This window comes from Simochromis diagramma, unplaced genomic scaffold (assembly GCF_900408965.1).
Source record: "Simochromis diagramma unplaced genomic scaffold, fSimDia1.1 OVJJ01000107.1, whole genome shotgun sequence".
NCBI lineage: Eukaryota > Metazoa > Chordata > Actinopteri > Cichliformes > Cichlidae > Simochromis > Simochromis diagramma.
This window is the reverse complement of record NW_024387209.1, coordinates 9,236,750-9,260,426: the sequence shown is the minus strand read 5'-3', so window position 1 is coordinate 9,260,426 and position 23,677 is coordinate 9,236,750. Positions and strand designations below refer to the sequence as shown.

Sequence of the window (23,677 nt, the reverse complement as noted above, 5' to 3'; positions counted from 1 at the left end):
GAAAGGTGAAGCCATCCAGGAAAAATAAATTAAGCTGCAGCGGGCTGTCAGCTTGTGTAAACGAATAAAACACAATCGCCTTTCTGTAAAAGTTGCTGCACGCCACTGTGGCCACTCCTTTGGTTGTATAAAGGTCTACAGGAAAGAAATATGACATACAAAAGACAGAAACAGTGGTGTGGAGTTGAATTTCACATTGACACAACTTGCCTCGTTGCACTGACTGACCACCATAGTTAATGGCTGTTTGGCACTTGAAAAAAAATAATGTTTCTTCAGCTCATTGGTGGAGTTTTCCTGAAACATGGATGAGAGACAAATACGAAACAGTGCCTCCTCTGCTCTATGTCCCACCTGTTTGAGTGGCAGCTGGGTGAGCCAAGTGTTCTCCAGGATCTCCTTTCGCTGGGAGGGTGGAGCATCACGAACCTTAATGAACAGGTCATGGGCGTGGATGCCGCAGTGCTGACAGATGCCGCGCTCTGCCTCCAACACCTGAGACCGCATGTAAGTCTGGCTGGAGCGCAACTGGAACTCCTCCTGACACCTGTGGGTCAAAGCACATAGAAACATCTGCACTACAGAAAGAAACTTGTGATTAACTTCTTTCTATTATAAAAATCATTCACATAGAAAGTTTTTCTCATGTTTGTTAAAAAACAGAAGCTGGCTTTTGAAAACCATTTAATCGAATTAAGACTGCCAGGAAAAGGTGCAGCATCTCCAGAAAAACTAAACCGAAATAGGTTTGCTTTAGATTTTCCATAAAAAACTTTTATTTTACATTGGTAATGGTATCAAGTTTGGTAAAGACCAAATTTGACTGATTCCCCCCCAAAAAAATTTACAGGAAAAGATTTGGAAAAAGACCATTATAGATGCAAGAGTTGAAGTCTAATCTATTTTAGTCTTGAGCAAACAGTATTCTTTCTACAAAGAAAGTAAACAACAGGGTGAAGTCAACATTGTACTGCTGTGTTTCTGAGTTTGTTTTGCACACAAACTCTTAAAGCTCTGAATATAATTGAATTTTTTGGTGCCAGATGGGTGGGCTTCTGCGCAGAGGACAATGAGTACAGGGAAGTTTGGGGGGGAAAAAAAACCTCCCAAACTGTGTAAAAGTTGATTTAATATGTTTTTGTTTGGCTGACATCTAATCAAAGACACTGCTGTTGCAGTAGACCTCGCACATCAGGTGCACTGAGATCTATATTATCTACAAATCTGCTCCAGAACTTTTTGAGCAATTCTCAAGTTATTACAAGTTGGAAATGTCCAGTTTAGCCCGTAGCTTTTCCTCTAACTGTATGTAGTTAGTGTTGCAATACCTGTGGCTGCAGAATCGAGTGTCCCACGCTCCACCTGTGGTAGAGCAGGGCTGCTGGCAGGAGAGACACAGAGGGACACCCTGACTGTCCACAGCCTGCAGGTAGCTGGACTCTGTTGATGATTGTGCATCTGATGTCCTACAGGACTGATTGTCCTGCCTGCTGTGAGAGAGACAGAGAAAGGGGAAACATAGTCGGGAGTGAAGAAGTGGTAGATGGTAACTTCAGACCAAAAAGACATAATTCTCAAATTCTCAACAGACGGTTGTATGTTTGTAAGTCAGATGTGGTACTGAAGGACTTCAATGTCCAAACACCAGATTTGCTAACATGTTGCTCCAGCACAAACTGAGCTTTGGTGTAAAAGGAGTGCAGTGACACAACTGTGAGTAAAAAGTGAGAACTCAGAGGTTTATGTGACTGTTGCATATGAACGTCACGGAGTTCTTTTTTCAAAGCGCAAACTATAGGGAGAATAATATTTAAATCATGTGCACAAACTGATTTGCAACTTGCACTTTGCTGATAATTGAGCTAATATTTAACGCAGATAAAAAGCATGTCTCAATTTCTGAACTTGATATGGCTGCAGAGGATACGTAGACGTAAAGACGTAAAACCGTATAGATGACCCAGCCAGCTGAATTCTAAATTTGCTCAGTGAACTCAAAGATGACCTGGATCCTCCAACCTAAGGGAGTCACGCAATACCAGCAGCAACAAAACTTCTTACACTCATTTACATTAATGAACTGAAAAACTTCCCTTAATAAAGGAAAAAAACACTTTCTTTAATGCAGTTTTATTACACTAGAATTTCAGGACCATGGACAGCGCACGAGGTTTTCGCCTGATCTCGTGAGATCTAACACATGACTGTTTTTAGTGGTGGACCTACACAAATTCAGCTGCACATACTTTGACTCTCCATGAGTTACATATCGCAGATATGTGATCTATATAACACAAGGCCAAAATATTGCTGTGCAGTTTACAGTCCTAGATCAGAGCCTGTCTGAATGACTCGAGCCTGAGCCTATGGTGATAATCTGACTGTCTGCCAGATTATCACCATAGGCCTACATTTAACATACACGCGTATCCCCTGTATTTATATGGTTTCCTGATTTGTTGTGTGCATTTGCTGTTAGTAAATTACCTGCAGCTGGATATCATCTCTTAGTTTGTGACCTTGCATTAAATTGGTGCCGTTCTTGGCCGATTGGGGATGTTTTATTGAAGCGAACTTTTGTAAATTACCTGCAAAACTAACCACACCTACCAGCACTATGCCCTGTATTTTTAAAGAGCGGAGCATTTTATCTATATGGTGAGCTCACAACAGTCATCTCAAGGAGCTTTATATTTCATGGCGAGCTCAGCAGAGAGAGAGCCCCTATGATTTCAAACGATGATGATGATGAGAAAGCACTTGGCGACAGCGGGGAAGACGAGTTTTCATCTTAATTTTTCAGGTGACGTCAGGCGAAAGTAGAAAACACGGCGAAGAGGAGCACAATAAAACGTCAAAGTCAAACAGGTAAGTTGAGGCCAGGCATCCCAAATCTCAACAAAAACAATACAAATGAATTTGTTATAAAAATAGTTCACATTGATGAAGGTTTTATTCTTTTCAACAAAGACGTTAAAAAGATTCACAACAGCTTCTTTCATTAAACACCGTGTTTAATGTGTAGCCACTGACCTTGAATCTGAACATGCAGTAGTGTGCAAAAGTCTTAAGACACCTCCTCTCACTTGTTTATAGTTTGCGTCATATTTTAAAGCGCCCTTGAGCAATAGTTCTCCACATTTGTTTCTTTGGATGCTTCATCACTGATTATCGGTCCTTGTGCGTGAACATTTTCACAGGAATACTTTTTTGCCCACTTTTTGTAAGTATAAAAAAAAACACCTAATGGCATGAACCACTGCTAACTTAGCAAAGAAGCGATTTTAAATTGCAGCTTTAGGCACTTTTTCACTAGCAGCCTGTCACAAAAACACATCATTTGTTCTCATTTCTTTAGATGATTCTACTAAAAATACTAAAGATAACACAGTCTGACGTGCATAAAATTGTATTTTTTGCACCACCAAGCAGACTCCCAAAGAGCTATTAGCTGAAAACTTGGCATATCTCGGCTTGGTGTGTCCTTAAAAAAATATGGATCCAAGACAAGTAGGGGACATGAGAAGAAATGTCACACCTTTCTCTAGTAGGCAAGCAGTATCGAAAAGCCATTTCTGTGTAAAAAACAGAAAAAAATCTAACTAATCAACTAAGACCTGACCCAGGACCTGAGAGATGCATGTGGCCCTTCAGTTCATTCATCTACTGCTCACTGAAGCCTTATCAGAAGTGATTTCAGTGGTACAGTGGCTGTCAAGAAGACATTATTAACGAAGGGAAACAGGGAGAAAAATCTGTAGCAACAAGTCTGATGTTGTGATTAATCCAAATTTGAATTTTTTGGTTTACCTGCTCTCCAAAAAAGACTTCAGGAATGTCCTTCAAGAAGCCAAGAGAACTATTCCTGATGGCTAATTAAAGAAATGACAAGAAAGCTGCCTATGAGAGTTCAGGCTGTGTTGAAGCATAAAGGTGGTCATACCATGTATTCACTTTCAAGCTCATTAGAACTGTACAAACTCTCTTTTTGCCTTATAGTAAGGATTTTCGTGTATTTTTGCACATTTTTATAACTCGCTGCACCCATGTATAAAGAAATGAGGGATCAGTCAAGACATTACCCTGTAAACCTGATCTAAATTAAACAAAGCTCACTTTCTTCTACAAACTGCAAATACATTTCAGTGTAAATATCCATGCAACAGAAATAAATCAGTTTTTTTCCTGTATATTTAGTATATTACAATGCTCTATCTGCAAAACATTTCTAGTATGTGTATCTGCGTGCATGTCCGTCTGGCAGAAGACAGCAAATCTGGGCATTTGCCATGTAGTCCCAGCAGGGTGCTAGAGCCACGTTGGAGGGGACAGATGGACTAAATTCTCTTTCCCCATGGTTTACAATTCAGAGAGACAGCAAGAGGAACAAAGAGCCAGAGTGACAGAGCACTACAGAAGGAAATTTAATCATTGAAATAGAGAAGAGAACCTTCTAAAAAGGGAACCTTGCTGTTTCAAAGTTGAGAATATACCAAAAACTGGAAGTATCATGGGACAAATGGTGTGCCAGCAAAGTCTAGTCGATGAAAGAGAGACACAAATAGACTTTTTACTTGTGTGTCCAAACTGAGAATAGTGAAAACATCCAGAAAAGCCAGAAATATGTCTTTTAGAAACTGTAAAATATCAATGCATTTGCCAAAAAATGCATGTGAATCAAAAATGTAGATTTATAGATGTAGAATGTTTACCACCTTGGCTCATCTCTGGTGCTCTATACCGAAAGAAACCAAAGGCACCAACGAGATCTGACACTGGTACGTCCAGCTGTTAATCGAGATTCTTATTTTCCACATTTTAGCATGTTGCTTTCATGTGGATAGCAATATAAAGACTGTTTCCCTTCAAAATGGACACTAGTGACGTATGCTGCATGGCAGGATTTCCTTTTTAGCCCACGCCCAGAGATAGGTGGCACACTTTAAGATTAACTGATACCTTCAATACCAGACATGCGCTTGTTTTAAACGGATGTATGTTATCAGAAATGTCTGTTTCTTTAGTTCACGGTCAGTTGTGCTTATCAGAGCAGAGTGACTCAGAATGATTGCAACATGTTGCCAATGTATCTGTGTTTATAAACTGGACAACATTTACTTGGAAAACATTGCCAATATTTTAGAGAATGATTGCAGTCAGTCAGAGTCAGACTGCTACTGTTTGGAGACAGGTTGCCTCCCATCAGATGACTTGTGCAGATGCCTTACAATCTAAGAGCTTGCTGTCCTTTTTTTTTACTCTAGTATAACTTATAGCCACAGTTCAAATGTCAAGTGATATCAGCCAGCAGGAAGTATTAGCAGGAACTGAACTGAATTTGTTGTTTTGAAGGAGCAGTTCAATATTATGTACAAGTTTTACTTGAATGCTTAAATAGATAACAGTGATGGATGTCAATCTTCCTACTTTATGAAAACTTGGATTCTCCTCATCCCTCCAACCACACGCCACAGTTAGTTGGATGGATGGATGCCATTTCTATTCTAGCTACTAGCATATTAGCACATTTTTTAAGTCAGCTTTTATAAATGGCCATTTAATGTTGTTACCATGCTGCCTTTTACCGTGTTTATTCACACAGCAGTGCTTGCTTCTGTCAAACACTTTATACTTCCAGACACTGCGGTATACCTCATGCAGTAAAACGCTATCTATTGTCTAAAAGCACATATCCTGAACAGAGCCTTTAAGGCACTTTATAGATTATCACAGACATTTTGTATGTAACACCAGCAACTGTGTATATGTGTGAGAGCTCGTCTGTGTGTTTGCTGCAGGTTTCCATAGAGATATTGCCTCCTGGGGTGAGCTGGCCGATGCATCTCACCCAGTAGATCGTATTATGGTCTATATTTACTGTACTAACACACTCAGTGGGCCTTTGTGTCTCTCCCACAAGGCACATACAGATCTCCATGGAGACAGCTGAGGGAAAGAAAATGAAAATACTCTGAATCCTGAAGAGGAAACCATGTGGTGAGACAAACCACCTTCATGTGCAGACCTTGAAGTTTCATCTTTAAATACTACAGACAAGAACGGATCTATTAATGATCAAAATACCATTTGTGTAGTAGACAGGAGAAACACAGTGATCAGCTAGAAATACATTTGAATTTTAGTTTCATATATTAGCAGCAAACTACTTACAGACCTGAGGACAACTTGACCTTTATGTGCACGTTTTTTCCCTTAACAAACCTCTGTGTAGCAGGTGGTGTTAGCGAAGAGGCAGACCTCCTCTTTGTGAAGAAGTTCTCCTTTGTGACCAGTCGGACGCTGCCTCCCTCCTCCTGGGCTTTGCTCAGAGACGCCTCGGCCACGTCGTCACGACCGAGGTACCTGTGAAACGGGATAAAATGTTGCTGTGAGGTAATGGTGAATTTGTGGATGTTACATAACCAAAGCACCGGGGAGCAGTTGCAAGCAGATGAATTCATAAACTCTCTCTGGACAGCAATACAAGCAGGTATGATAGGACGCTTGAGGTTGCTCAAGCACACAAGTAATCTTAGTCATCTTTTTTTGGACTGCGGTAATCCTGGGACTCTACCACATCAATGTAACACACACATCACACCCACATAACTAGCAAAATTCTACAAATGGCCTCAGTGCAGAGCCAGATGCACTTTGATTTTTGTTTTTCTTTCTTGGCACCAAACTGTGCTTAAATGCTCAGATCCTTCCTTCCTTCCACTGCTGATTTCCTATTCTGAATGTGTGCTTATATTCTGTTTGTCTTCTTCTCCTGCTGAATCCTATTACTATTGCAGCAGCAGCAATCTAATTTCCCCACAGGAATCGTCAATCATCTAATCTAATCCATCTGCCCCGCTACTGCTTTTTATGGCCGTTGTAATACAGATGCTATGTGTGCAAGTTGAAAATTGCACTAAACTCTACATTCCAATCTACGCAGGATTAAAATGACCCTGGGATGTCAGAGTTGACACAAATACATGTGGAGAGTTGGGGAAAGAAAATCAGTGATATGTTCCTCTTGGTAGGAAAAGATTCCAGAGGCCTTGAGAGAAAAGTGACCAATCGGCAAATGCCGACTGGTCACTTTACAGGTTTTAACAGAGGGATGGTACAACGCTGTAATGGTCTCCGCAGAGAGCAATTACCCTACCTTTTTACTCCAAGGGGAAGTCAGAGGTCAGCCTTAGCCAATAAGCAGATCGCAGCCATGCTGCTGTCAGTACTTGATGGAACTAGTACTTTACCAACCATCCACACACACAAGGAACAAACTGCTATTTTGCTTTACCAATAACATCCTGTACATACCGGGTAAATGGCTCTAGTGCCCACTCAAATACAGTCAACGTCCAACTAGAAATATTAAGCATATACATTTTTAGAATGAGTTAATTTGGTCTCATTTGCTAAACTCTGTGTAGTTGTGGCTATTTTGGAAATTATCCATCATGTAATATGTGTTGGAGACCCATGGAAGAATTTAATGTCATCAGTGTTGCAGGTGATTGGCAGTAAGCTCCTACGTCGTTCATCCACCCTCTTCTTTTTATCGAAAGTCAGGCAGGATAAGATAAACAGAGTATTCCAAGTGTTCCTAGTCTTATTTTAAGTTTCTTATAGGGAATACTGAGGCACTGGGTTTGCCCCACAGTTCGTCGTGCTGTGAAAACCTTCAAAGGGAGGTATCTTGAAGGCATTTTAATCAGACGCCCAAACCACCTTAGCCGACTACTTTGAACATAGAGGAGCAACGGCTCTGAGCTCCTCACCCTGTACCTACGGCTGAGATCAGCCACCCTACAGAGGAAGCTCATTTTGCCTGTTTGTATACATGACCGTGTTCTTTTCGCCACTACCCAGAGCTCATGACTATAAGTCAGGGTTAGCTTCAGCATTGTGACTCAACTGTTTGGTTTTTGTTGATTTGGTGATTCCTATTTGCACATTTTCTCACCAGCAGTTATCCCTCTGCTTTTTTCTTCTCTTACCAGATAACCAACAAAGAGCTTGAACTTTATAGACTCTGCAGAAAGGATAAAGTGCAGGCTGTGCTTTCAACTATTTTGTAAAAGTCAATGAAGACAGCCCTTTAAGAAAATACAGTAGTTAAGTTAAAAAAAACATACCCTAATAAGTCACCTAGTGTTTCCAAGTCCAAAGCATCATTTACCCCTAACACAGAAAAGCTTTCTGCTATATCAAGCAGAGAAAATAGGTTAGACTTAGTAAATGGCTCCAAGTACAGATAATGAGCTCGAGGGTTCAAAGAAGTGCGCAGAGCAAGAATTCACATTTTTTTTTAAAAAAGGGGAAAAAAGAGATGAGGTTTCAAAAAAACAGACAGAAAGACAGCAGGCAGCTAATGGATGGTGTAGCCATTTCACAGACAATCAACTCGAGTGATGAAGCTGTTTCACTAATCGTCGAGCAGATCAATAATTAATGTTTCATCTTCAAGCGTTTGTTCTGACAGTTGTGTCAATTGTTGAACTCAGTTTGATGTAACTTCACTGCTGGCACAAGAAGTAGCCTTGTACACCGATGAAACACAATCAATAACTGGAACGTCTCCTGGAACTATAAGATATGGAAAAAATACATTTATCACTGTTTAACTAATAACAAAACATTTACTACAAGGTAAAAACAACAACAACAACAACAAAAATGGGTAAAACACACGTCTCAACTTCTTGAATTGTTAAAAACTTCTGCCGATGCCTGTTTTCATCCAATATATTTGGATATATTTAGCTCTGTGTAGGACTTATTCTAGTTCTTTCATAAGAAAAAAATCATTTGAATTGGTTATTGAATTCTACTTGATGGATTTCTATCCTGATTGCACGTTTTTTTCTGATTACTAATGAGACACCAGCCTCCCAGAAACACCGTGCCGGGAGGTGTTGCCACTGTTAAATTCAACTTTTAGTGTCTCTACTCGGCCCTGCAGGCTATGAAACGACATTTTTATGCAATTCCACCACCTCCATATGGACAGAATACTTTCTTAGGGAGGGAGATGGAAAGAAGGCAGAAGGGGGAAAAAAATATAAAGGAAAGATGGATGACAGGAGGCAGAAAGTGGAGGAGGGAGAGACATCAAAGAGGAGAAGTTTCTCTGGAAGCTGAGAGGAGATGAGGAAGAAGGTAAGTCTCCATCAAACACAAGAGCTTCCTTTGCTTCAAACAGTCCCAGCACAGAGGCTGGATGAAACGAGATACCTTACACTAAACTGGAGTCCAACTGCGCTTCTGGGAGAGAGTGGAGGTGTGTGTGTGTGTGTGTGTGTTTGCATGTTTTTATGCAGTTAGGTGCCTGGAGAGTAATTCTGTACACTAAGGTGACTGCTGCTACTTGCTGAATGAATCACATTTTCTGTTATGATCCAAACCTCTTCTACCAGTATCAGGGGGCAGCTGGGTTCACTGATGTTGTTTTCAAAATGTTTGTCAGACTGGCTTACATCTGTGAAAACCTAGGATGATTTGGACTGAATGTTCAATGGGGTCTATTAAAAAGTAGTTTAGTCGGCGTATTACTAAATATGTTTAAAGGTGCCGTGCGGAGGTTTTGGTTTGTAGCAGCAGTAATAAATGTGAGTCCCACTCGCTCTTTATATTGTGCGTAAACAACTGACAGCAGTACAAATCGGTTTATGCAAAGCAATGTGCCTGCAAAGGTTAGCAAACATGGATGGAAATCATCTAAAAAATAAAATGTAAAAAATATGTCTTTGCTAATGTTTTATGAGAACGTAAATACACTCGACACATTTAGAAACTCAACAATTTGTATGAATTTCCAGAGGGTGCCGGGCATGATGAACATAAACATGAATGCATTGGTTTTTAGACTTCAGGTTGTATGGAAAGGTTTAAGGACCCTCAGCTCATTTGCTCTGCGACCTCTGTAAACACTTTCCTGATTACTTCACAGTTTTAATTGCTAGCTTTGGGACATATTTAAATATTTATTTTGTAAATTACAGTCCTTACTAAAAGTCATAAAGGATGATAAACTAAGAACCACCAACCAGCGCTGCCGCTCACTCGTCATATCCAGTCTTAAACATCAGTTTGATAACAAATGAAATACTCAGCTTTATATTTATCAATGGGACGTCACTACCCAACGTGTGGCAGCACAGTGGCATTATTCATCTTTTATACATAGTCCTATAACTGTGAATAAACTCCATTATCCCCATGTGTATTTTACTGCTTACCTGGAGGATCTAAAACTTTCCCTACACTACAACACTTTTAACCAGGCATGAACATCTGCATGTGGCTAATCAGCTTAACAAACATAAACACATAATAGCACGTAAGTGCAAACATATACACTCAGGCTGATTCTCAACTCATCTCTTATTTTTATAGCAACAAAAAACTGTTCAATTCAGTTAACCTGCACATTTTACTGTAAAAATTGGCTAACATACCTGTAGCTAGCAGCTTATAGTAATAAGGAGATTTTTCTGTTTCTCTGCCATTGTTGTTACATAATCTTCCTCCTGTGTTTGTTGTTATTTTTGTACTGCACATTTGGTGTCAGGTGGTGGTGTTTTGTGGACTTGGAGAAGGCATTCTCCCTCAAAGTCCCTCAAAGTGTTCTCTGGGTGGTGCTTCGGGAGTGTGGGGTGTCTGGCCAGTTGCTTCGAGCCATTCAATCAGGCCATAGCTGGCAATAAGATGGAATTGTTCCCAGTGGGTGTTGGACCAGTGCTGCCCTTTGTCACCGATTCTCTTCATAATTTCTATGGTCTGAATTTCTAGGTGTAGCCATGTTGGGAAGTCTTCTACCTGGGCAGGCTCAGAATTACATCTCTGCTTTTTGAAGACAATCTGGCCTCTCACTTAGAGATAGGTGAGGAGTTCTGCCATTCGGGAGGGGCTTAGGGTAGAGATGCTGCTCCTCCACATCAAAAAGAGCCAGCTGAGGTAGTTTGGGCATCTGACACCTCCTGGGCGTGGTGTTCCGGGCATGTCCCACAGGGAGGAGGCCCTGATTAGGAGACCCAGGATAATATTATAGAGATTATATCTGGACTGGGAATGCCTTGGTGTTACCCCAAACAAGCCAGAGGAGGTGGCGGGGGGGAGAGAGGTCTGGGCTTCGCTGTTTAGGCTGTTGCCCCTGTGACTTGGCCCCAGATAAGTGAAAGAAAATTGATGGATGGACATTTGTGTCAGTTTCAGGATAGTTAGATCATCAGCTATGTAGCCTTTATCCTTTCTTGCCGCATACCACATGATGATAGTACATGCTTCTACAACCATAAAGCTAAAGGAAATGAATGGAAACTCATACTTTGCTCAAATCACATCTTTCTATACTAGACTCACTATGTTGAGTACATACTGCTGTAGTTAGCATGACACACTGAAATACTGTACATGTCATTATTGGTAAATGACTCATTTTCAGAGAACCCTATCCTGTCAAAATGTATGTATTAGACAAGTGCTTGGTGTACACAGTGTACTAAAGAAAATAAAACAACTGAGACTCACCGTTAGCTTAGATTAATAATGGGACTAGCCTGGCTCCGTCTAAGGTAACAAAAAGATGACAACCAGCAGCTCTAACACCCATTAATCACAGTACTTTATCTTGTTTATTCAGTCTGTGCAAAAATCAACTATATAAACAACAACTCAAAGGGATTTTCTTTGTAGCCAGGACTAGTAACTTCCTATCTAACTGCTCAGCAGCTGGTGGCTCATAATTACTGTTAAACATCATCCAACTTTCAGGAGGCAAGCAAATCAGTGAATTTCCCCAGACTATTCCTTTAATATTGCAGGTACAGGCAGTTAGAAAGCTACAGTAAATTTAAACGTGCAGCACATATTTGGTGGAGGTTGCATCAGGAATGACAAAACGCAGCGTGATTTGAACTTGATTATCTGGACACGGTTTTCTGCCGGTAGACATCTGATGCGCAGCTGCAGGGGCGCTGTTACAGTCAGGGAGTCAGCGGGTAGCTGACAGCGGACACGCGGAGGTGCAGACAGCCGCCTGGCTCGGCACAGAGGACAGCCCCTGCTCAGCTGTGTGAAATCAAACTAACGAGCTGCTGCACCGGTGTGGCCCAGCTGAAGCCGCTTTGATTGATTGCTGTTCTCTGCCGGCCTCGGTCAGACAGAGCTGACAGTAACGGCCTTTTCGGTGGCAAAGATTCTCAGAGACACGTGAAGCTGCTAATTCCCATGTCAAATGTGTGTTTGAACATGAATGTGACATGAAGTATGCCATCTTTAACGCAACAAAAAAATCAGTGTGTTGGACAACTCCAAATGTTCACTGCAAAGACGAGTACTGTCAAAACAATGCTGCAAAAGAATGCAAATCTGAAAAGTTGAGTCTACTTGGTATAAGCAGCACCACTCAGCCGGTGAAAATGTCTTCTGTGGCTCTGGATGAGATTTGCCAAAATTGAGGAAATAGTCCTACCTTTACTGAGTTTCAGCTTGAGACTTTAAATTTAAAACAGCAAGTCTGTATTACATACTGGGGGAGTTTGAGTTTATCACGGAGGAAGATTCTCAAGGAAAGTGCATCATCCAGTGTTTGCGTCAAATCTTTTTAAAAAAGCACTTTTGCAGTGAGTCATTGTGGGGAAAAGAAAAAAGGAAGAAAACAAATCAAAAGTTCAAATTCTAACAAGTCCATCAACTATATGCAAATGCTGTACTGAATTTGCTCGAGTACAGCTTTAATGTACGCTGCCAAGACAACACAACAAAAGTACTTTCCACATCTTAGCCAAATACAAATGCACTGAGTTTCCATCTTAGATGCTGAACATGATTTCAGTGTTGTATATTATAAATATAGCGTTTCATACTAACGCACGAGTAGTTTTACTTTTCAAGTCTTCATCGAGCGATCAAAGCGAAGGCTGGAAAAGCGATTTCTTCAATTTAGTAACAATTACGCACTTTTTGCAGCTAGTTTTGAGAGAAATTTTGGACGTTCTTCCCACAAAGTGGTTTTAGTTCGTCAACATTTCTGGGACGTCTTGATTGAACAGTCCTCTTCAGGTCACGTCTGAGCATCTCATTTGAGTCAAGGTCAATATTTTCATTTGGCCGTTTGATAAAAATGAATTTTCTTATTTTGTTGTTGAGTTATTTAAGTGCGCTCTTCCATCACCAAATTTGTGTTCTCGCTTCATGTCGTGCTGCCCTGACATTCGCCTGTAAATCGAATCCAATTTAAAAATTCATTTGTCCTCTCAGTGATTGTAAGGCGTCCTGTAGTGTTGTAGAACATCCAAGTGGTCTTGTGCAAATTTAAAATGTGCAGTTTTTAGTGATCAGTGGTTTCCTTTATGTTGTCCTAGCATTAAGACCCATCTGGATGAAGATTTATCAAGTTGTAGAGACGGAGCTTGATTCAGGATTGCATGTTGTAGCTACAGTCCTGGCTTTCTTCCTGTAGAGCAGGGATGTCAAACTCCAGTCCTCGAGAGCTACTGTCCTGCAGCTTTTAGATGCATCCCTACTCCAACACAGCTGAATCAAATGCTTGGATTACCTTTTCAGCTTACCATCAAGTTTGGCAAAGGCCTGATAACAAGCCATTCATTTGATTCAGGTGTGTCAGAACAAGGATGCATCTAAAAGCTGCAGGTCAGTAGCTCTTATGGACTGGAGTTGGAGACCCCTGTTGTAGAGAGTTGGTACATTCAGGTTTTTCAACCTTCTTCTGAGCTCCAGCCAATCTGTCTCAGGAATCGCAGACAATGTCAGCAACCAGACTTTGCATGTTTTTATTTAAAAAGCTGGGCACCTCTGCAGGTCCAATCTCATCTGGTTAACCGGAACACTGGACTCCAAGTAGCTCTTTTAGTCATTATCATAGAGCTCCACTTAGTTTTTCCAACGTTCACTGTGAGTGATTCTGTTAAACATCTTTCAAGTCCCACTGAAATACTCCTACGCTGTAATTTTGAACTACCAAGTCTTTTGTGTTGCGCTGCTCAGCGTTTGACTGGGAGCTTGTATATAATAATACATTTCAGATGACAAAAACTGGTCTGCACAACACCGAATAAAACATTTAACTTTAACAGCCTCTACATTTGATGCAGGCTTTAACAATTATGTGTTTGTATGCACACAAAAATGAAAAAATAACATTATTATTTCTCTGCATTAAAGTGGTAATTACAGGCACCAATCAACTTTTTTTATTTCCAACGTTTTGGTATTTTAACAATGAAACCTCCTCAGTGCGCATAACTGGATTAAAATCTCCTTAAATCTTCTAAAATTGCTGCAAATCACCATGAATGGTTTATAACAAAAGTATCCAGTGTTGGAAACCCAGGAAAAGTGTATTAAGTTTGAAGTAGTTGAAAACTGAGCGTCTCAGAGCAGGGAAGGTGAGCTGTGATCGCCCCGCTGAGCCATAGCTGGAGCTTGATTGGTTCTGATTAGTGAATAAATCAAACAGGTATCAAATCAAGCCGGGCCAATTGCCTCCTACTCACACCTTGATTAGGTTCATGCACCCAAACGCTTTCCCCAGTTGAGAAACACTCTCCCTCACTTACAAAACACACACACACACGTCTGCCCTGTAATTGGCAAACTCTCCCTGCCTTAGTCCACGCCAGCTGTAATTAGTGTGCCAGCAACAATGCTTGTTTGTCAAAAAACACACATGTACGCATACACAGAGCTCATCCCATTTTCTCTTATGTCTCAGCAGACACCCTTTGATACACCCCCACACACACACACACACACGGGCACGAAAACACACACAGACGCACACACGCATTATTCAGCCTTCCATGACGCCTGGGGCAGTTAGTATTTACAAATCCGCTTGTTTCTCTGTGAAATCTCTCACATTACTTCTTGGATTCTGTCATAATGTTGGGAACTACTAAATCTCACTATTTCCACCGATTCAAAGCAGCGTTACAGGATATCTTACTGACTGGATCATTGTGGGAGATGCATTTTTGCTTACAGTATACAGGTTTGCTGAACTGCTTATAGGGGAGGTGTGGCACAACCAATCATTAGTGCACACGTGCGGTTTATAGTGATGATTAGGAAGAATTCAAACCTGAAAACATCGAGTCATTTAGGAGAAAAATGGGTCTTTGATGTCAAACAGTGGTGAAAAATGGCAGACTTCTTGTTTCCTGCTGGAAACTGCTGGCAGATGTAGCTAGTTTGCTAAATAAGCTGATATGTGAGAAGAAATTAATTAAATACAGCAATAAATGATCATAAGATCCATTTAGTTCATATTACAATCTGTATGTTAAATTCTACACTTAGGCTACGTTCACACTGCAGGCGAAAGTGCATCAAATCCAATTTTTTTGACCCTATGCGACCCATATCCGATCATGCTATGACAGTGTGAACGGCACAAATCCGATATTTTCAAATCCGATCTGGGTCACTTTCGTATGTGGTACTGAATCCGATACATATCCGATGTTTCAGAAAGCGACTGCTGTGTGAATGGTCATGTCGCATTAAATCCATCTTTTACGTCACTGCTACAAGACAGACGCCAATTATCAGCGCCAGAGAAGCGCCGGAGAAGACATCGCGAACGCTTCCTGGCCATCCGGTGAAACTGCTGGGAAGACAACGTTGGAGAAACGTTAACATTTTATTTGTACTGCATAATCTGCAGATTCTGACAGAAATCTGCAACTATCCTTTGAAGCACCGCTCCTCTCTAAAACAGCAATAAGGATAATTATTAGGTTATCTACATTATTATGTAAATAACAAAATAACTTAAAGCAAAAATTGGGAAATGTGAAGTCCGAAGTCTTTATATTAAGGGCCATCAGTCAAACAATACTGTTTGCTCTGGGTCTAAACAGAGCACGTTGTGTGTGACATCTTCTTTTGCGCATGCAGGGCCGCTTTGAGCGTTCACACTAGAGCGCGTTTGCTGTTGCATTTTATTTGTAGTGTGAACAAGCAGACAAAAAAAAATCGGATTTGATCAAAAAATCGGAATTGAGCATTAAGACCTGCAGTGTGAACGTAGCCTTAATCTGTTAATACAGGAAACCCATCCACATGTGGAAAAGCTTATTGCACAGAATGAGGATGGTAAGTGAAGACATGTTTGGCTAATGCATTAGCAAAATATTGATTCTAAATATTGTTTTTAGATGAAAGTTTTCACTAAATGTGGTACAAACTTGAAACGTTTAGGTAAAAGATGTATTCAGATAGCTGGACCTTCATCATTAATGCGTGTGCATGGTCTACCGGAGGTCTGAATTTAGATATTGAATTGACCTTCCTGCAGTCCAGATCTTTCACTAGCTGAAAACATTTGACGATCCAGGACTGTAGAGCTGCTAGAACCATATATTAGATAAGAACGGGACAATTTTCCTCTCCCTAAACTCCAGCAGCTGTGCTCCTTAGGTCCAAGATATTATTACAGACTGCTATTCAAAGTAGTGGGGATGCTACACAGTAGTAAACATGACTCAAGACAACTTTTATAGAATGTGTTGTTGCCATCAAATTCAAAATGAGCTCATATTTCTCTTGAAATTGTACACCTTCTCACGTTAAATATTTAACATTTTCTGTTGTGAATAAAATTTGGGCTCATGGGATTTGCAAAGAATTGCATTTTGTTTTTACTTATAGAGCCTCCCCGTGTTTTTATAGAACTGTGTTTGCATCTTTTTGGAACGTAGCCTAAAACCACACAAATGATGACCCGCAGACTGTATATTAGAAAAAAAAAAAAAAACACCTAAAAAACCCGATGTAGCCAACATGAAGCAGGACGTGATGACTGAGAAACTGAGGGACACTCTTTAGGCAAAGACTTCCAGCTTTATCTTCTGCTTTCCCTCAAAAAAGGAACAGAATTTTGAAAAACACCTTGTAAAAACCCAAAACTAATGAGTGAGAGCATGCACTCATTAGGCAAATGTTTACTGACAGACTTGAATACAACAGTTTTTACAATCAGAGGAGTCACATCCTGTGGGCCACTAGAAATAATCTGGGTTTAAGGTATTTCCAAACTGGCTTCACAAACTACATCCATATAACATTAACGGTTAAAGCAGAAAAACAAACTTGTTTTTTGGGCGGTTTGGAAAAGGTTAAAACTCAATACAAACCACTTAACGTTCATTTCAGTGACTGAAAATTCACTGATTAGAAGAGAGGTTTGGTGAAAGTCAAAGCACGTCTCCTTCAAGGAAAAAATCTGACCTCTTGGTGCTCGAGTGAGGGCGCTGGGCGGCGGACAGCTGCTGCAAGCCCAGGGTAGGGCTGTGGAAGAGAAGACCGCTGCGTCGAAGCAGTTTCTGCTTCATGGCTGGCAGGCCGCTCCACTCCATAACAAACCTCAGCACCTGCGGGGCGACACGACACCTCACTTCATATTCAATTTCAAGCCGCGACTGCAGCCGCCGGAGTCTTCATTTTCAACACAAATTGATAGTTTGGACAGTGGAACCTCTTTAAAAGCAAAACATTTTTTTAGCTTTTCAATTTTGAAAATGCACTTCAGCCAAAAACAAACAATTCAAAGGAGACAGTTTTCCAGATAGCTGAACAAAACCCATTAAACCAAAAGAGGGCTGAATATTCTTCCAGCGAAGGCAGGATTCGAAGAAAATCTACCAACAATATAACAAATAGCTCACCAGACACCGAGCCCTAATGGACAATTTACCTACGTATATATCACTTGAAAGGGTTTTTTTTCCCCGTCTTTGCTATGGATGATATTTACCGTCACAAAAAAGACTTGGGTCAAGATAAAAGTCTTTATATGTTATATGCAGACAGGTTTCAAGCTATCACAGCATGAAAGCTGTCTTTGTTGATCTTTGCGCAGGTATATTTTGAAGGAATTAGTACGTACTACTCACTAAATGTTTAATGTTAAATGAAAGTATTCAACAGAAACAAATGTTTGACGTCTGGATGTAAAGATGAACTCGTTAAAATAATGTTAATAAGTATATATTTTAAAATATTTATTATATAACATATGTACAACATGTATCATGACAGCTATCTATATATAATACATGTGATATTTATATAACACACTAATATCCCCCAAAAAAGTAATGTTCATGTACCTCTGATTTAATAAAAATTAATGGATTGCTAATGCTTTCACAGACATGAGGTTCTATAAAAAACAATGAGGAAGTTTGTATTGTAACCCAATGATATCAGAGACAGAAGCCCAACCATCAGATCAGCACTTGGTGAATGTGGGGCAGAAGACCTCTCTTTTGAAAAGGACTGATTGCAATTTTCTTGGATTGATTCTGATAGCCCATACAGATTTTTGCTGATTCCAGTTTTCCAGAACTAGAATTGACAGCATATACAAACAAAAAAATAACTTTTTCTTCAATATTAAATTCTAATTTTATAATAAAATGAATTATCTCACTTTATTTGTCCACGTTTAGCTGTGTAAGGGGGGTTTAACTGCCTGATTAGGTCTGTCTAATGTGTATGCTAATGCAAATGTCTAACAACATTAGCATTAGCATTTGCAACGTTAGCGTTTGCCTCTGAGTGTGCGCACAACTATCTGATAACAGCAATGAGCTATGTGACATTAACCGGTCGGTCCCTTGTCAAGTATGCTGGAAACTGCTGGCTTGTCAATTAGAGCATGTATTTAATTCAATTTTATTTTTATTTGGCCAAATCTCAAGAAGAGTTTCCTCAAAGTGCTTTATATTGTAAAAAGACCCAACAACAATACAAAGAAAACAGAGAAAACCCCAACAATCAACAAACATCCTGTGAGCTAGCACTTTGGTGACAGTGGGAAGGAAAACCCCCTCTTAAAAGGAAGAAACTACGGATTCAAGGTCACCTGATCCAATCCTAAATATAGGCTTTAAAAAAGGACATTTTTAAGCCTAATCTTAAAAGTAGAGATAGTGTCTGTCTCTCGAATCCAAACTGGAAGCTGGTTCCACAGAAGAGGCGCCTGAAAGCTCAAGCATCTGCCTCCCATTCTACTTTGAAATACTCGAGGAACCACAGGCAAGCCAGCAGTCTGAGAGCACAGCGCTCTAATGGGGTGATGCAGTGCTATAATGTCATTAAGATCAAATGGGGCCAGATTATTCAAGACCTCGTATGTGAGGAGCATAAAAGCATCTCTGCTTTTATCAGGAACAGACAGTACCAGAGTCAGCGAGGGGCCGCCATCTACTGCGACTCATTTTGCACATATTTTCACAAAACCAGAACAACGGCATTTAAAACCACAAACGATACTAAATTATTATCGCCCATAACATCCTTGAGACTGAAGGCAAGTAGTACTCTGTCATTAGGAACTCAAATCACAGCACCAAGCCGAACGTCATGTGCCGGTAGAGCACCGAAACCCTCCTCTACAGCGAGACAGTCTTCCTCCTGACAGGAGGAAAGTAGAGATGAAGACTGTGGGTAAGCTTAGTGAAAATCTGAAATAGTAATTGTGCTGCCAGGCCATCAGAGGTTAGATGAGAGCCAAAAAGTTGAATCAGATGTCAAAAGTTGAAACTAAGGAGGAGAGTGGGATGCTCCTTCCAGCTTGCAGATTGGCCAAAGGTCAGACAGGTTAATAGGTGAGACGTGTGGGTGGAAACAGAGGGTGCTTTGATTTTCACTGTGTATCTGGACAAAGATGTATGATAATGATACTTTTATCCTTTAAGTTTTACTTTTTTCTTGGTGGTAAATGATACTCCAAAGGCTAAAAACAAAACAAAATCATTGGTCCCAGTGGTTTTTGTCTTTTTAGGAAACCTTCATATTGGTGTTTATACAAATGTGGAATTAATATGTAAAACTCTATCTAAACTGTATCATGGTTACACAGCCAGGTTACTGGGACAATTGTAACACCTGGGTATTACTTTAACAGAACACATATCTAAATGTCACAGACCAGACTGACATACACAATGTGCTCTGTCCTCCTCGAGTTTCTTACTTCACTAAAACAGAAAATAGGAAAAAAAACTTATAGGTTCAAAAAATAGAACAAACATCAAAAGTTTATGTGCTTCTAGTTGCCAAAGATAAACACAAACCTCTCCACAATGAGACTTTTTCGTCTCTCACTTTGCACTACAATTTCACTCGTGTGTCACATTATAATGTTTATAAAATGCAAGTACAGGGGCTCAAGTGGGCTGGAACTATCCGGAGCAGCGTCCTGGCTACCTTCATTATATCCAATAGGCAGACTTCCTTCGAATAAGTTAATCTTTTATGCACTGGAGCCTGGTTTCACCTCCAGAGACATCAGGGATATACAGTGGCTTGCAAAAGTATTTGGCCCCCTTGAACTTTCCCACATTTTGTCACATTACAGCCACAAACATGAATCAATTTTATTGGAATTCCACGTGAAAGACCAACACAAAGTGGTGTACACGTGAGAAGTGGAACGAAAATCATACATGATTCCAAACATTTTTTTACAAATAAATAACTGCAAAGTGGAGTGTGCATAATTATTCAGCCCCCTTTGGTCTGAGTGCAGTCAGTTGCCCATAGACATTGCCTGATGAGTGCTAATGACTAAATAGAGTGCACCTGTGTGTAATCTAATATCAGTACAAATACAGCTGCTCTGTGACGGCCTCAGAGGTTGTCTAAGAGAATATTGGGAGCAACAGCACCATGAAGTCCAAAGAACACACCAGACAGGTCAGGGATAAAGTCATTGAGAAATTTAAAGCAGGCTTAGGCTACAAAAAGATTTCCCAAGCCTTGAACATCCCACGGAGCACTGTTCAAGCCATCATTCAGAAATGGAAGGAGTATGGCACAACTGTAAACCTACCAAGACAAGGCCGTCCACCTAAACTCACAGGCCGAACAAGGAGAGCGCTGATCAGAAATGCAGCCAAGAGGCCCGTGGTGACTCTGGACGAGCTGCAGAGATCTACAGCTCAGGTGGGGGAATCTGTCCATAGGACAACTATTAGTCGTGCACTGCACAAAGTTGGCCTTTATGGAAGAGTGGCAAGAAGAAAGCCATTGTTAACAGAAAACCATAAAAAGTCCTGTTTGCAGTTTGACACAAGCCATGTGGGGGACACAGCAAACATGTGGAAGAAGGTGCTCTGGTCAGATGAGACCAAAATGCAAAACGCTATGTGTGGCAGAAAACTAACACTGCACATCACTGAACACACCATCCCCACTGTCACATATGGTGGTGGCAGCATCATGCTCTGCTTCTCTTCAGCAGGGACAGGGAAGCTGGTCAGAGTTGATGGGAAGATGGATGGAGCCAAATACAGGGCAATCTTGGAAGAAAACCTCTTGGAGTCTGCAAAAGACTTGAGACTGGGGCGGAGGTTCACCTCCCAGCAGGACAACGACCCTAAACATAAAGCCAGGGCAACAATGGAACGGTTTAAAACAAAACATATCCATGTGTTAGAATGGCCCAGTCAAAGTCCAGATCTAAATCCAATCGAGAATCTGTGGCAAGATCTGAAAATTGCTGTTCACAAACGCTGTCCATCTAATCTGACTGAGCTGGAGCTGTTTTGCAAAGAAGAATGGGCAAGAATTTCAGTCTCTAGATGTGCAAAGCTGGTAGAGACAGACCCTAAAAGACTGGCAGCTGTCATTGCAGCAAAAGGTGGTTCTAAAAAGTATTGACTCAGGGGGCTGAATAATTACGCACACCCCACTTTGCAGTTATTTATTTGTAAAAAATGTTTGGAATCATGTATGATTTTCGTTCCACTTCTCACGTGTACACCCCTTTGTGTTGGTCTTTCACATGGAATTCCAATAAAACAGATTCATGTTTGTGGCAGTAATGTGACAAAATGTGGAAAAGTTCAAGGGGGCGAATACTTTTACAAGCCACTGTACTTGCTCAGTAACAGCAATAACCTCCCACACCTTCATTCAACACATGCCCTTTTTCTTCCTATCGCTATGATGCCTTCATGGTACATATGTAAATAAAGGCTTTGCCATATACAGTGTCATGAAAAACTATTTTCCTTCTTCCTGATTTCTTTGTTTTTTCCCATATTTGTCACACTTACATGTTTCAGATCATCCAACAAATTTCAACAAAGACAAATTCAATTAATTGCAAGCGTTAATAGCAAGCAATAATTGGCAATAAGTTTCACTGTGGAGTTTGTGGAGCTCAATCTTTGTAAAGGCAAGTGTTTTTTAGTATGAACATCCTGTTTAAGGTTATGCCAAAGCACCTTCACTGGATTAAGTCTGGACTTTGATTAGGCCACTCCAAAACCTTCATCTCGGGGGTTTGTTTGGCCATTCAGAGGTGGAATTGTTGGTGTGTTTTGGATCATTGTCCTGCTGGAAAACCTGAGTGTGCTTGAGCTTCAGGGCACAAACTGATGGCTGGACATTTTCCTTCATAATTTTCTGGTAGAGAGCAGAATTAATGATTGCATCAATTAACAGATCAATGCACTCTCAAGGATACTTGAGGGTGCATGGGAGTTTGCCCACCTAGTCGACATCTGTTTTGTGGATTTGGAGAAGCATACGACCGTGTCCCGTGGAGTGTCCTGTGGGAGGTGCTCCGGGAGTATGGGGTGTTTGGCTCATTGCTACAGGCCATTCGATCCTTATACAACTGTTGCAAGAGCTTGGTCTGCATAGTTGGACTCATTCGTGGTGGGTGATGGGCTCCGGTATGGCTGCCCTTTGTCACAGATTCTGTTTATAATTTTATGGAGATAATTTTTAGGTGTAGCCAAGTGGCGGAAGGCTTTCACCTGGTTGGTCTCAGAATCTCATTTCTGCCGGGAAAAGGGTGGAGTGCTCACTCCAGGTCAGGGACGAGCTCCTGCCATAAGTGGAAGAGTTCATGTATCTCGAGGTGTTGTTCACAAGTGAGGGGAGAAGGGAGCGGATTGGTACTGCGGCTGCAGTGATTCAGACACTGTACCGGTCTGTCATGGTGAAGAGAGAGCTGAGTGTAAAAGCTAAGCTCTCAATGCACCGATCGACCTACATCCCTACCCTCACCTATGGTCACGAGCTGTGGGTAGTGACCAAAAGAGCGAGACTGCGGATACAAGTGGCAGAAATGAGCTTCCTCATTTGGCTGACCTCTCCCTTAGAGATAGGGTGAGAAGTTCAGCCATCCGGGAGGGGCTCAGAGTAGAGCCACTGCTCCTCCACGTCAAAAGGAGCCAGTTGAGGTGGTTCAGGCATGTGACAAGGATGCCTCCTGGGCGAGATGTTCCAGGCATGTCCCACTGGGAGAAGACCGCGGGATAGACCCAGGACATGCTGGAGAGATTATATCTCTTGGTTGGCCTGGGAACGCCTTGGTGTTTCCCCGGACAAGCTGTAGGAGGTGGCTGGGGAGAGGGAGGACTTGGCTTGTCTCCTTAGGCTGCTGCCCCCGCGACCCGGCCCCGGATAAGCGGAAGAAGATGGATGGATGGATGAATCAATTAACGGAAGTAGTTCACATCCTGAAGCATCTAAACAGGCCCAGACCATCACACTACCACCACCATGTTTAACCCTTGCTTTGATGTTCTTTATATGAATTTTTTGTCTCGTCAGTCCACAGATTATTTTCCCAAAAGTCTCGGCATCATCAAGATGTGTTTTGGTAACAGTGAGGTGGGCCATTTTAATCGTT

General features: G+C 41.1%; 1 protein-coding gene across 3 annotated transcripts in view; it reads right to left on the bottom strand.

The window, feature by feature from the left end:
- Nucleotides 1-23,677, bottom strand: part of zranb3 (zinc finger, RAN-binding domain containing 3) — a 127,097-nt gene that overhangs the window by 11,662 nt on the left and 91,758 nt on the right. For all 3 annotated transcript variants that reach the window (XM_040051589.1, XM_040051591.1, XM_040051590.1), the window contains 4 exons: nt 17,251-17,393; nt 6,223-6,363; nt 1,329-1,490; nt 355-547 (listed from right to left, as the gene is read on the bottom strand). In XM_040051589.1, coding sequence (XP_039907523.1) covers nt 355-547; nt 1,329-1,490; nt 6,223-6,363; nt 17,251-17,393 — 639 coding nt within the window. The remainder of the gene's footprint in view (nt 1-354; nt 548-1,328; nt 1,491-6,222; nt 6,364-17,250; nt 17,394-23,677) is intronic.